General features: G+C 33.9%; 1 protein-coding gene across 6 annotated transcripts in view; it reads right to left on the bottom strand.

Annotated features, from left to right (window-relative positions):
- Nucleotides 1–3,573: 3,573 nt before the first annotated feature.
- SS18 (SS18 subunit of BAF chromatin remodeling complex) overlaps nt 3,574–16,310 on the bottom strand; it is a 94,199-nt gene continuing 81,462 nt past the window's right edge. For all 6 annotated transcript variants that reach the window (XM_081078327.1, XM_081078326.1, XM_081078328.1 and 3 more), the window contains 2 exons: nt 14,776–14,909; nt 3,574–5,394 (listed from right to left, as the gene is read on the bottom strand). In XM_081078327.1, the coding sequence (XP_080934453.1) occupies nt 5,368–5,394; nt 14,776–14,909 (161 nt within the window). In that variant the 3' untranslated portion in view covers nt 3,574–5,367. The remainder of the gene's footprint in view (nt 5,395–14,775; nt 14,910–16,310) is intronic.

The raw sequence follows: 16,310 nt of genomic DNA, 5'->3' as shown, positions 1-16,310 counted from the left end.
CATTAGTCAGAAATAGGGACTGAATGATTACAGTACACTACACACACAATGACACTAACCTATCTTTCCTAAAGAAACTATGATTCCATACAGAGTAGTATGTCATAGGGTAGCATGAACTGGCCTTCCACTGTATTAGCCTAACATTAAGTACAGGCTTTGCTGCTGTAACAAACACCTAATAAGAGAGAAGTATTATTTCTCTCATGCCAAAGTCTAAGCTGATAGGCAGTAGTGTGGGATTCATGAGGCCATTCAGGGGACTTTTGATTCTATCCAGTTGCACTGACATTCTCTGGAGTATTTTTCCAATCTGTAAGGCCAACGCTCACCACTAATGTCATGTTCCAGCCCTTTGGAAATGAAAAACAGAAAACAGAGCACACGTTTAAAGATATGTTCTAGAAGCTGCACACATCACTGTAGCTCACATCCCACTGGCTGAACTTAGTTATGGGACCACACCTAACTTCAAAGGAGGCTACCGTGTTTCCCTGAAAATAAGACCTAGCCAGACAATCAGCTCTAATGTGTCTTTTGGAACAAAAATTAATATAAGACCTGGTCCTCTACCGTGTCTTTAGTTGTGCTATCGTGGCTGCCTCGATGTCCTGAATCATTTTGACTTTGGGGAAGAGCCAAAAGTCACATGGTGACAAACCCGGTGAATAAGTAGATGGGAACACACTGTAATGTTTTTATTTGCTAGAAATTATCATATACCAAAGCAATATGTGACACAGAGTGCTGTCATGATGGAGGATGATTTACGACACACTTTAAAACACACTGTCTCTCACACCCAGCTGACTGCACGAAACTAGTTGAAACTTGTCACACACTGTTACTAAGGTTTGATACACCGCTTCCTGTGTTGAAGATCCCTGCTTTTCCATTGGACAGCACTCAGCAGCAGCATTCACTGTATTTTTCGATCACACCTCGTATATACCCCTTTCATTCTCAAGTTTCCCAGACTGAGCAATAAATTATATGATCATCTTATTTATAGGTCTTTATTGAATTAATGAAAAATAGAATGTTTATTTCTAAAACCTGGAGTTTTAAACAATAAAAAAGATTTGGTATCAATTTCTTAATGTTTTTGGTAAGTAATCAAATCAAGATACTTTTGGGCAGCTATGAAGATAATAGGATATAAAAAATTAAAGAGTTTGCAAACTTCAACAAGCAAAGCTCTCCAATCTGTTCTAGTTATTCTATATAAAAACGCATTTCAATAATTCTCTTAAAAAGCCAGTCATTGTTTATACCTTGGCAGTTAACTCTTATCTAATAAAAAACACCTTGCTAAGGGGAAAAAAACACATCACTTTATGCCAATTAAATGAAGTTATACTTAAAAGAATGTAACTAGTTTTTGAAATAGCATAAATCAAACAAGCCTTAACTGTAATTAATGTTTTAAATAAACAGAATAAGGTGACATCTCAAATCACTGGTTTACTCAATAAATGATGTGAAACTGTTTATCCATAGAGAAAAAATGTTAACGTTCTAAATCATACCATGTACAATACATTTTCAAAAAACAGAAGCACATATAGGAATATTTTTGAACAGTGGAAGTTAGGGAGGTTGCAAAAGCTATGAAATTGACTATATAAAATCTTAAAACTTTAATACAATGAAATACATCATAGCCAAAATTAAAAAGATAATAAACAGACTAAAAAACGTGCAATATATATAGAAGAAACAAAGTGTTAATATGAGTATATAGAGAAAACTGTAAATAATTATATGTATTTGTGTATATATATTATTTCTTCTCTCTTACAAAACAAACATCCCAATAGAAAAATGGACAAAAGACATTAAAAGACATTAAAAGGTATTTCAGGGCAAAAAATAATACAAGTGTTATTAAACATTTGAAATGATGCTCAAACTTACAAATATTAATAAATCTAATGTAATTCAAATTAAAATCTGATAGCATTTTTTAAAGCCTACTAGAACTGCAAAAATTAACAAGACTAATAATATGGTTTTGGCAAGGATATATCTTTTAAGGGAACACCTTTTAAAATGTACATTGCCTTACACCTAAACAAGTTAGAAATTTACTGTATAGAAATACTCCAGTAAGCACACAAAATTTTTTTTTTGCCAGGTAGCTTATGAAAGCTTTGTTTTTGCAGTAGTAAAAAATTAGGACCAACATAAGAATAGAGAGCATTCAGGATATTTCTAACTTTAAAAAAAAAAAAAAAAGGAAGTTGCAAAATACTATTGCTAGTGTAATTCCATTTTGTTTTAAAAGACAAACCAACAATATATGTTGTCTTGTGTGTAAAATGAAATTGGGAAAAAAAATGTGTATCAAACCTTTTAATAATGGTTACCTTTAAGAGATGAAATTATGGAGAATTTTCACTTTCTGTATAATCTATTTCTGCTAATGTCTTAATTATTTAACATGAATGATTAAGATGAAAGAAAAGGCAGTGACTTATTCATACAATTTCTGAGATGGTTTCTAATTTACTGTTAACACTAAAAATAGAGAATCTGAGAAACAGAAAAAGTCCCTAAGTACGAGGGTGCTTTTTAAGAGTACTTGTCTTTAACAGATTCCTACAGAAATTAAAGGACATATTGTATGCTTCAATTTGTGGGTCGGTGTATAGACAACACAAGATTGGCCGTGAGTTGCTAAGTGAGTAAGTTGGCTCACTGGTATACGCGTTCTCTCCACCTTACGTTTGAAAACCCGATTTAAAAAAAAAAAAAAAAATCAAAAACAATGTGTCACCACAATTCTACAAAATAATACTAATATATTCTCAAGCAACTAAATTAGCAGTTAAATATTTTTAAATGTTAAACAATAATCACCCTGTATTTTCAGTCATATTTTGCTTCTGAAATTTTATGGGATGTAATAATATCTCTTCATTATAATAATATACATTTTGATAAAATAAAAATTTCAGTTTTACTATAGTCCATATGGGAATGTCAAATTTGGTAGAAAGTTACTAGTAAAGTCCTTACTAGGTATCAAAGGAGTAAGGTAATTTTTGTCATCACCAATTAAAAACTTTTACGAAATAAGACTGTTATAAAACAATTAAACCTTGCAAATGCACTAGTCTCCAGGAAGACAGTCCTAGAGGAAATTTTGCTTATTAAAATTGCAATTTTAGTTTCCATTAAAAGGAGAATAAGACAACAGAAGATGGGTTGGCAAGACAAATTATTTCTTAATGTCAGTTGAGCTTATTTCAAATGAGATAACATATCTACACCAGGTTGGGTTTAGTACAATTTTGTCTCCTCAACTCATTTATCTAATTCAGTCATCTTGATTATAGCCTTATGGACTTCATTTTCAGAGAAAGAATTCTGTAACAAACAGCCCACACAACATGCTGATTACTGAACAGTTAATTCTAATTAACTTGGGCATGGCAAGAGAATTTTGATAAAGTCCTAGAATACAAATATATTCTGCTTATACTGGACTAACTTATATAAAGAAACCCACAGCATAGTCTCCAGACAAAACAAGAAAGTCAAAGAGATCCAATTTAAAGAAACAAATGAGAAAATTAAAATCACAAATAATTTATTCTTCCGTTAGAGTTGATACAGTTTTAAATAGCAACAAAGTACACAGTGGTGGAAAATTGGCACAGAACCGGTAAGCATTTCAATCACAATAAGGCTGTCCATGCTTTATGTGTTTAAACTTGATGTCCATTTTCTATTGACCAAGTTGGAAAAAAACCTTTTCTGACCTTAACTCACTCTCCCCCACACCTCTCTCTCTCTCTTTCTCTCATTCTCTCTCTCTCTCTCTCCCTCTCTCACACGCACACACATACACACACACTGAAATTCCTTTTGATTACAGTATGTTGAGGACAGTATGTTTTGCTCATTCAAATTAATGGCACCCCTTCTGTTTTGTTTACAGTTAGAAGTGGGAAAAACCAATTCAATTATAAAGAATACATGTTATTCCCTGGGCATAGGCAACTGTGATAAAAATAGCAACTTACCTTTGGGCTAGATGTTTTCAGAGTACACTTAAATAATTGTGGTTATAAATTTCTCAATGCATGATTTCCTGCCCAATGCAATATCCCTGACTTAAGCTAAAATTATCAGGCACAGGACAGTCTCAAATATGATTAAATATGCCATGCTAATAAACAAGGTCATCTAGAATGCAAACTCTATGCTTTTAATACAGATCATACTAAATCTCATCAATAAGCATTTCCCTAAACATTTGTTATATTAACCAACATAAAAAAGGGAAAAATTTAAACGTGTCCCTTTATAAATGGTATTATTTCCAGTTAGAAAGTTGAAATAAAGGTTTGTAAGTCTCCTAAACTCTTTTATTATATAAACCAATTAACCTTCTAATGTTAAAAAATAAAATTACTGGGATCAATGTTGACTTCTTTGATATCATTTATAAAATGCTTTGACATTACGTACTAAGTTGCCTGATTACTCAAAGTAAAATTAACACTTCCATTTTCAGTTATTGCTATTTTAGGAGAGGATTACCATTTCATTTACATTAAACTGTTACCAAGATTCTTCAGATCCAACATGAATTCTTATTGCCTCACATTTTAAAACTGTATTATAAATGATCTTTATAAAAAAGTTTTAATCCACAAAACTGGAAAGCTTTAAAAAAATGTCGTTTTACTCAAAACCGTATCACAGTGTTCTTGATTATCTAACAGATAAAACACATCTGAATTTCCTCTAAAAAACATTAACAGTGGACATATGGTGTGCTTTGCCTTCTCCCTCACCTTTATCTTTATTGTACACCATTTTGAGACCAACACAACCAAGCATCCACCATGCTCCAATCCACATTAATAGAGGATCTATGATTCTGCCCAATGCGTAGTGTACCGCCTTGCATATTCACCACACAAAATAAACATAATATACAAAATATTGCTGCTGTAAAAAGTGTACATTTCCCTCTTCCCCTTACAAAAGAATCTGTGGAAAAGTATTAAATTCCCTTAACCTTCATAAACATACAAAGCTGTTCACACCTTTCAGTCTGTAACAGTCTATTTGAAACACAGTTCCGAAATCATTGCAAAATTGGTTATGTCGTATTTTCTGTCCAATGTTGCCATCTAGAGTAGAAATGCGAAATTAAGAGTATATTTGAGCTACTAAAGCCTTTTACAACTAAGCCACAAAGACTGCTTACTGATGAAACAGCCACTTATCCACATGGTTTTTCCAAAAACTAGATGGAATGGAAGGATCTCTTCACAAGGAGGTGTCCACAGTGCTGAGGTGACAATATGGCTGCTAATAGATACAGGCTATTGGAATGTAAGTACTTTTTCACTGCTGGTAATTTCCATACTGTCCCTAAAAGGTAAATTTTAAAAGATAATTAGAAAACAGCTTGATCATAATAGTCTGGCACAGAAAATTACAAATAAATCTTAACACTGCCATACTACAAAAGCAACTGCCTCTACCACAAACAAAAATTATGTATTTAGGTAGATAGTATCTCTAGAATTTCTTCTGATATTACATTCAATTGCAAATGGATTTCAGAGTCTCTAAGCATAGAATAATATTACCTGTCACACAGTGGAAATTTTAATGTTTGGTAAATTTTGTTGAACTAAATTGAGTAAAAATGAGTGAGAAGTTCTGGTTCTAAATCCTGGTGTGGTATACATATTAGTACATAAATTTTATGCTAGTATAAAAACATTGTGACTATTTAACTTATTATAACTACTATTATAAATTAAAATGAAGGGTACTGGGATAAGTGGCAAGGATGGAAAGATAGCTAGATGATAAAGGGAATATTAAAGAATTAGGGTTCCTGAGGCCAACAAACTGTCAGGAGAGGTATTCAGACAGGCAGTTGATACATAAAATCAAGGGAAATTTGTTTTGGTTTTGTTGCTTTTAATAAACTAGACTTGACAACCTGTAACCTGACTGAATAGGAGAGAAATAGACAGTACAGATATCAAAGAGGTGATGAAGTAGCAAAAGTCTACAAAGGAGGGAAATAATGTCTAGTATGCAACTGTTAAGTTTCACTTTTGGAGAAGGGAAGGAACATCTTCCCTCTGAAATAAAAAAAAGAGAATAGAAACATACTAGAAAATATATATAACAAAACTTTCTTAAATGTTTTTAAAATGGATGCTCATTAAAGCACCTATTTTCCAAAAACAGTACTCATTAGAAAGTACATAATCAGCTGTTTCCTTTGGTGAAATTTCCCTCTCTAAATCACATTAATTTTATCAACAAAATATTCTAGAGTTGAAATACCTCTGTACCATAGGAAACAGTGCCCTAAACATTTACATTTCTATATAACTAGATATACTTGAAAATCTACTGAATTCCACTACATATCTAATGGATTAAAGCACTATAAATAGAATTAAGGTATTTAAAATATTACCATACTTTATAGTTATAGTTATCAAAATTTAAAGTCAATGCTCATCCTGAAATATTTGGTAGGTAGAATATCAAATCTACATTATAGGATTTGCTTTAAAATACTCTGAAAGAAAAAAATTAGTGCGGGGGGGTACATAAAACAACATCAGCAAAATGTTGATAATTATGGAAGTTGGTTAGTAGGTACAGAGAAATCATATGATACTTCTCTTTTCTATAATACAAAGTTTAAAATAAGAAATATAAGTCAATCCACGGCATACAAGAGTTTATTATTAGGTTGGTGCAAAAGTAATTGCGATTTAAAAGGTTAAAAATTGCAAAACTGCAATTACTTTTGCACCAATCTAATATATTCAATTGCTAGATGATCTAATGAGTTTAAGTCCCAACTCTATTCTTAACTTTCTATTTGAGTCTAAAAAAGTTCTTCAAGACTCGGTTTCTTCACCTCTAAGATGGGACTGTAACATCTCCATCTCTGACCTCAATTTCCTTTCCGTTCATGGCTACATTAATTACTATCCTCATTTGTTTGTTAGGACACTTAAGAGAGAACATGAAAAAGGGCTTTTTAAAATTATAAATAAGTATAAATAAGCAAGTCTCAATGTTGAAGGGAAATGCTCCTGTATGATGAAAATGAGTTGCACACATTACGAATAATGAGAAAGTAGAAGAGAGGTTAAAAACTGCTGTGCTATATAAGTTATAATTTATCTACTACATTATGAATTACTTGAGGGTAGAGATTAAGTCTTATCCATCCTTATGCCGCAAGTAGTGAAGAGTGCCTGACACATAAGACTGCTTCAATAATGTATACCAAATATTATATTCAAGCAATTATAAACATTTATTGAACAAATATTATATGCTCATCACCATAACAATTTTGAAAACAAATAATTAAAGTACAATTACAGAAGTTCTACAAGAGTTCAGAAAGGAAAAGGTTAACACAGCTAAATTAATTAGAAAAACATTTCAGAGAATATGGGAGCCTTAAGAGAATAGTAAAATTTAAATACAAAAGAAAAAGGGGCAATTCCAATAAAAGGAATAGCAAAAGCAAAGGCATAGAGGAAAAAAATCACTAAGATTGCTTAGGGAAGTGGAGAATAAAAGATAATATACAATAATGAGGAGTAGAAGCTATTAATTATTTGGTAACACAGAGCTTGAAGTCTGGCTAGTATTAACAATAGCTAATTCTTAATATACTTCAATTAAATAAAACCTTACCATGTGCCGAACACTGTAAGTGCTTTGTGTCCATCTACAATCTAAACAGTAAATATTATCTCCATTTTATATAGAAGAAACTGAGGCGCTGAGAATTTAAGTAAATTGACCCACACCTGATCACAATGCTAGGATCAAATCAAATCACAGGCAAGCCCCCAAAAGTATACCCTATATTTACAACCATTAACAAATTCCTGGATCAAAAACATGGGTTTTCTCTACACTGCAAAGGACCATGTTAAGAGAATAAGAAGACAAGTGAAGAAGACAATATTTGCAAAAGATACATCTGAGAAAGGACTGTTACCCAAAATATACAAAGAACTCTTAAAACACAGTAAGAAAACATCCCAATTAAAAAACAGACCAAAGACCTCAACAGACACCTCACCAAGGAAGACAGAAAGATGGCAAAAAAGCATACAAAAAGATGTCCACATCATATGTCATTAGGGAAATGCAAATTAAAATGAGATACCACTGTCACCTATTAGAATGGCTAAAATCTTGAACACTGACAACACCAAATGCTGACGAGGATGTGGAGTGACAGGAACTCTCACTTATTGCTTGTGGGGATGCAGAATTGTTCAGCCATTAAAGACAAGTCTGGCTGTCTCTCACAAAATTTAACATACTCTTACCACTTAATCCAGCAATTGTGCGGGATTTCAATGAGTTGAAAATGTATGCCTACACATATACCTGCACACAGAAAGTTATAGCAGTTTTATTCCTAATTGCCAAAACTTGGAAGCAACAAAGATGTATTTCAATAAATGAATGGATAAACAAACTGGTACACCCAGTCAGTGGAATGATATTTAGCACTAAAAAAATCCACTATCAAGCCACATCAAGTGAAAAGGCTACATACTACATGATTCCAAGTATAAAAGATTCTGAAAAAAGCAAATATGGAAACAGTAAAAAAAAAAAAAATCAGTTATTTCTAGGGGTTAGGGAGAAGAATGAACAGAGGGAACAGAGAAGATTTTTAGGGCAATGAAACTATTCTGTTCAGTCTAGTACTAAAATGCAAATCCATGCAACGAAAAACCCAAGTCTAAGGGAAGAAACACCCAAAAAATACTTGGCACACACATAGGAACTGGAAATAATGTCTATTCCCATTACCCAGAGTGAAAAACCTCATAATTCAAGGGCATTGGGCTAAGTACTCAAAAGAGTCTACCTTCAATAGTGGGAATGTTTAGCCTAGGACTAAACACTGCTAACAAATTTTAAAAACAATTCCCAAAAGATTAAGCTGTTTCTAAATTATTTAACTGCATCCCCAAAGCAAAGCTCAAGACTATTTCTAAAAATACAAATATATCCATCACCCAACAAAGTATAAATAATATTCACAATCAAAGATTATCAGTATACAAAGGATGAGGAAAATATGACTGATGAGAAGGAAAAAAAGGCAGTCAATCAAAGCTAGATGCTAGAATTAACAGAAAAGATATAAAAACAGTATCGTACGTGTTTCCCCAAAAGTAAAACTGGGTTTTATATTACTTTTTGCTCCAAAAGACGCATTACGGTGTCTTTTCAGAGGATATCTTATTTTTTCACGTACAATAATCTATATTTATTCAAATACAGTTATATCATCTTTTGCAACAGCATCGTAAACGTACTAAATACGTCCATCTGGCTGACAATCTTAACTGGGGCTTATTTTCGGGGTAGGACTTATTTTTGGGGAAACATGGTACTTGTATTCTATATGTTCAAGAATTTAGGCAGAGACATGGAAGATATAGAAAAAGACCTAACTCAAGCTTCTAAAGATCAAAAATATGTCTGTGATTAAAACTACCTGGAATTGAATTAAAAGCAGTTTAGAGAATGAACAAGATTAGTGAACTGCAAGACCCAGCAACAGAAACTACCTAAAATGAAAGAAAATTTTTTAATGCATAGAGCATCACTATAGCACAACTTTAAGCAGACAAACATACATGTATTTGGAGTCTGTAGAGGACAGAAAGGGGAATAGAGATAGAAACAGGAAAAACATTTAGTCAGAATTTTTCCAAATTTGATGAAAACTATAAAGCCACAAATCCCAGAAGCTACACAAATGCCATGCATAAGAAAAATGAAATCTACACCAAGGCATGTCTAATCAAATTACTGAACACAATTTGAGTAAGGGAAATTTGTTTTCAGTTAAATAATTTGATAAAGGGAAAATCTTAAAAGCAGACAGGAAAAAAAAAGATATACTATCAAAGACGATAAAAATGATAGCAGATGTCTCCTTGGAAAATAACGTGAGAAAACAATGGAGCCACAGCTTTTAAGTGCTGAAAGAGAAGAAAAAAAAAAAAAAACTCAACCTAGGGCTGGGCCAGTAGCTCAGGTGGTTGGGGTACCGTGCTCCTAACACCAAGGTCACTGGTTCAATTCCTACATGGGCCAGTAAGCTGCGCCCTCTACAGCTAAGATTGTGAACAATGGCTCTCCCTAGAGCTGGGCTGCTATGTGTGTGTGCTGCTGCCAGCTACGGTGTGCTGCCAGGAGCGGCCAGCAGACATCATGAGCAGATGGCGAGAGCTGCCGTGAGCAGCTGTGAGCAGCCAACCCACTAGTGGCAACACACTGCCTCAGCCGGGGGGTAGTGCAAGGCTCATAATACAAGCATGTGCCAGGGAGCTGTGTCCTACACAACTAGACTGAGAAACGGAATGTGTGTGTGTGTGTGGAGGGGGGGGGGCGGAAGGGGAAAAACAGGAAAAGAAAAAAAAAAAGTGATCAATATTAAAAATTATTAAAAAACAAAAAACCTCAACGTAGAATTCTATACCCATCAAAGAAAACCTTGACAAATTGGACTTCAAATTTCAAAATTCCTCCCTTCAAAAGACACTGTTAAGAAAATTATAAAATAAGCCATACTTTATTTATAAAAAACAAAAAAAATCTGCAATCTGCTAATCACAGAGTTGATAAAGAACTTTTATGTAGAACATATAACGATCTCAATATTCAACAGTGAAAAACTAAAGAACCAAATATAAGCAGGAGCAAAGAAGATTTGGAGTCCTTTCTATTAAGATAATACATAGATGGAAAATACATGAGAAGATGGACAATATCATTAGTCCTTAGGGACATGCAAATTAAAAGCACAATGAAATATCACTATGCATGTATTAGAATAGGTACAATAGAAAGACCTGATTATAAAATACCAAGTGTTGGCAAGGATGGGGAAAACTGAAACTCTCAACACTGGTAGTGGGAACGTAAAATGGTATAGTCAAGTTGGAAAACAATACAGCAGCTTAACAAATTAAACATACACCTACTCTATGATACAGCCTTTCTACTCCTAGGTATTTATCCAAGAAAAACGAAAGCATTTATCTACAGGTTTAATACATGAATGTTCACAATACTTTAAAATGTAAAAGCTCCAAACTGGAAACCCAAACTTCTATTTCTAGGTCAAAGGATAAACAAATAGTGGTATATCCATATAACAATAGAATACTGTTCAGCAGTTAACGAGGAATTATTGATACATTCAGTAAGAATAAACATGAAAATAATTAGGCTGACTTAAAGTCAAAAAAAGAGAACATACTACATGATTCCATTTATGTAAAATTCTGAAAAATGTTAACTAATCTATAGTGCTAGGAAGTAGATTAGTGGTTGTCTAGGGAAGGTTTAGTGATGAGAAGAATTTCAAAGGGCACAGGAAAACTTTTGAGAATGATGGAATTTCATTATTTTGACTTTGATGATGGCTTCACAAGTATATACACATGTCAAAATATACAAAATTGTACAATTAAAATAGGTGCAGTTTACTGTATGTCAATTATACTTTAATAAAGCTATTTAAATATATTAAGAAGGATAGGGAAATAGAGCGAGGCAGTGGAGGATGTTATTATGTTAGATAAACAGTAAAGGACTCAATGATATATCATATGCTGACATTTCAGAGCAGAGATTTTAAGAAGGTGAGGAAGCAAGCACTGCAGGTACAAGGGAAAGAATTTCAAAAAGAGGGAGCAAGTAAATATGAAGGTACTGAGGTACAAACAAGCTTGCATGCATGCCAATGTGACTGAAACAGAGTGAATGAGGGCACCGAATAGTTGGGATATAAACAGAGAGATGAGGTGGTGGGGTAGAAGGTGGGGACACAATTGTAGGCCATTATAAGGTCTGGCTTTCACTCTGAGTGAGATTGAAGCCACCACAGGGTTTCGTGCAGAGACATGGCATGATATGACCAACATTTTTAAAAGATCATTCTGGATCCTATGTGGAGCATATCCTGTAGAGAAGCCAGGATAAAAGCAGGAAGACCAGGGAGGATACTGCTGTACCAGTCCCGGTGAGTGACAGGTGTGACTTTGATTAAGGTAAGAGCAGGAGGTTGTAAAAAATGGCTAGATACTGGATATGTTTTGAAGATGATGAGATTTAACGGTTGATGAGATGTTTGATTTGCAAAAAGGAGGGCTGTTAAGGATGATTCAAGTTTTTAGCCTGAGGAACTACAATAATCGAGCTGCTCTTTACTGAGATGGGAAAGACTGACAGAGAAACAGGAGTCTCCTAATAAGGCTTTCTCTCCCAATTTCCCCCTTTTAATTCATCCTGCTATAAGATTCACCTGTATTAAAAGTTACTATTATAATTATATTACTGTTGGGTTTAAGAATCTGTATTGGTTTTCTATCGCCTTAACCATCTTGAGGAGATAAACTAGTTTCCCTAAAATGAAGAGACCAATAGGTGTTTGGGGGATACAGGTAAGATCAAACATAAAACAATGTGGAGAGACTGACCCCTAGAGTAGCTAAAATGGTCCCCTCCTCATATCCTTTCCTAGTGGGGAAGCAGATGTAGCTGGCAATTAACCAAACTTCATGGGTCATTATCTACAGTATAGTCCCAAATTACTAAGAATGTTAGGGGGTGGCAACGATAATAAAAGTACAGTTGACACTTGAAAAATACGAAGGTTAGGGGCCCTGACCCTCCTGCACCATTGAAAATTATATACAACTAGTCAGCCCTCCACATAGGCAGATTTCCAACCGTGGAGTTCAAGACAGGTTTGAACTGTGTGGGTCAATTGAACTGCAATCAACTGAAAAAAATCCATGTATAAGGAGACCTGAGCAGTTCAAGTCCATGTTTTTCAAGGGTCAACTGTGTGTCATATATCTGTCATATATGTCATATACCATATTTACCAAGTGCCCTAATATGGCTTATAAGAGTCTTCCTAATCTAACCCCAAATGATCTCTCTAGGCTTGCCTCTTCTTCCCCATGTTTCTGCTTTACTGGACCACACATCTCAACATCAGTTCTTTGTGAATGCACTTACTTCTGACTAGAATACCCTTCCCTCCGTGTCTACTTGGCTAATAATACCTAGTCATCCTTGGGCCCTTGCACTTCTATGATACTTCCCAAGGAACACTTTCTCTAAATCTGGGTTAGAAGCTCCCTTCCACAAAAATCTTGCCTTTCCTCATCCAAGTGTTTCTCACACTATATTATGTCACCTGCTTACTTGTCTGTACCCCATCTAGACTTAAGTTCACAAAGGCAGAGTCCATGTCTATCTTAGTTCTCAATATACCCCAATCTTGGATACTTAACACATAAATATTGCTCAAGAAACATTTACTTAATCGTGTTAAATTTATAGGATTTATAAATATGTTGATCTAGAGAGAAAATGGTTAATTTATGCTATAACATGCTGAAGTTAAGTAAAATGGCAAGACACCCAAAGAGAAATGTTCTGTACACAGGTTGAAAAATGGAGCTGAAGCTGGTTTGCGGGATGAGCTAAGGATGCTGAAAATATTAAGACAGGATAAATATAGAGACTAAGAAAACACTGAGCCATCTATTAATATTTGGGTAAAAAGAAAGATAGGCATAAAGGAATCACTGGAAATGTAAGAGGAACAAAATAGTACAGTAACATCAGAGACCATAAAGAATGAAAATAGGAACGTGTCAAATGTTCAAGTGAAGTCAAAAAAGATGAAGATAGTTGCTCCACGAGTCACAGGGAGCATGTCTGTTTTACCCATACGGTGTCCAGCACCCACAGAAAATTAATAAATATTTGTTGAAAGAGGGAATTAATGACCAAAATATCTCACTTACACTGGCCCTGAAACACTACCTTACAAAAAATAACCTACTTTAGGTAACTTAAATGGTGAACAGACCAGATTATCCTCACCAGAAAGTCATTAGACAAACCTACAATCAATCTAAAGAAACTGCCAACATAATAAATCATTTCCATTATAGAGTATGTATGAGAATATTCACAAAACAATGACTGTGGCACAGATTATTAATTCTAAGAAGTTTCCTGTTGAAAAGAAAGAACTAAACTAAACACTAGATTCAAGAGAATACAGTTGTCTTGGGATGAGGCACACCTGTACATATTGAAGGTAGAAGGAAAGATAACAGGGAAGAAAGATTATTAAGAGAAAATATTACTTGAGAAAATGGATAATGTGTATGAAAGGACGTAACAGAGACAGGTGGTAAGTATGAATTTAAAAAGGAGTATCACGGAGGTGAAAGAAGTATAGAGGATATGCTAAAGTGAAGAGAAGAGCTAATAATAGCACTGACAGATGGACTCCACATCTCAAAAGGTCAATGCATAGTCTTCAGCAATAAACAAGGAAGATCAGAGAAATTAGGGGCTTTAGAAGAATAAATGATGTTTGGAATAGCTAAGGGAAGTATACCCAGGGGTAAAGATGAGAGAGGGAATGAATGACTATGAAATATGAATGAGTGACTGTGAATGAATGCTGGTACTTAGAGGTAAGACATGCTTTATTATGTTAAAGTAATTATGATCCACTGTGCTAGCATTCTATGAAAAAGACTTAAAAGTAGTTTTTGTTGTTGTTAACTCATATATTATGAACAGGAGAAGGGAAAAATGAGCCTTCAAGTGAAAAATATTTAACGTAATCAAGAATGAGCAAACAATGGGGGCAATCACAGAGTTGGCCGTCTAAGTTACCTGGTCATATCCGTAAGGCCTCTGCTGTGGTGGCTGTGGTGGTCCAGGCTGTGTTGGTCTATACCCCCCATACTGCTGACCTTGTCCCTGTGGGTAGTTAGGATACTGAGGACCTGGACCACCTTGTGAAGGACCTGCAAAATAACATAAACAAGAGCCCAGATAAAAATATAAGTTCCTAGAACTCTAGAAAGAATTTAAAACTAGACGTTATAATTTTATATCTAAAATATAAAGGATGGTTTGGTATCTTGTTTTTCTCAAATGCTTTTTGAAATAAATTCCAAAGGTTACAGTAAGAGTGCAAATATTGTAAGGATACCACCATGTACCAGATGCTTTGATTCAGTGTAAATACTATTATGCACCAGCCATTAAAAATTTATATGTCAAAATGAGTAAAAGATTTGGAAGTTGTAAGGCAGATTAACTCTGTATTATGAAATTTCATCTACCCTCTGTTAAGTTAACCAGTATAACCAAGAAGTAAAAGAAAAGGCATGAAGCAGATTTAAATTAAAATATTGAAACGATTTCTGAATAAAGTTTGGGAATCAATGATATTTACTACTGTACAACTCTAGATTTACACTTGCAATCACCAAAAGAATGCTTTATGCTCTGCACTGACAAACTTATTATCACAATATTTTCGAACAGAAACTAAAGACGACTTTCAAAGTCACACTTTGCATGTGGAAAAACTTGACTCAAAAGTTACAATCTGTGTACCAATCACCTTTAATACTTAATCCATAAAAATGAATTATTTCAAATTTCAGAGATGGCAAAGGCCTAATTTGGCTTGCAAAACAAATACATTTATTTCATAAACTATATTATTGTCTATTATAAAGCATGTTTTACAAAGCATAAGCTGAAAAGCTTTGATACTTATATTTTCTATCACAGCCTCAAACCTACCATAAAAAAAAATTGATTGCAGAGGAAAGTGCCAAAAGAGAACAATAAATTTTCAAGCTTAAATAAATTCCATCAGTCTAGTATTTTAATTATTATACACACAATTATTAAAACTTTAGAACAAAGTTTGGAACTGAAGTCTATCAATAAGCAAAATAGGAACTTCTCCTTTAGAGTTCCTGATGTCACAACATTTAGCTACTTAAACCAAAAATACTTAATTTCTTTTATTCTCTTTCCACTGAAAAGAGCATTTCTGTTAAATCAGTAAGTTTACCTGATTTAGCCACATATTTGTTTCTATGCAAATACAATAAAACCAGAATACTCTTTATTCAAAGTACAAATATTCAGTGGTCATTAAATGGAAATACAATTTGAGAAAAGCAAGAAAGTCTTTGCAAAACCAAGAAATCCATGGAATATTTTTAAAGTCATATCTGGAATTAGGGAATGAGAACTTATCATTTTGGGGACAATGCCTGACTCCCAATATCTGACTGAATTTCAATGCATATGTTGAAGGCACAAGAGAATTTTCAGCCTGATCTTGGTCTTAGATTTGCTATCACAAGTAGAGAGAGGTGCCATGGTGATAGCAGAGCTTAAAT

Source organism: Rhinolophus hipposideros, assembly GCF_964194185.1.
Source record: "Rhinolophus hipposideros genome assembly, chromosome: 17".
NCBI lineage: Eukaryota > Metazoa > Chordata > Mammalia > Chiroptera > Rhinolophidae > Rhinolophus > Rhinolophus hipposideros.
Note: the sequence above shows the minus strand (reverse complement) of the source record. Positions and strands in the feature narration are given on the sequence as shown.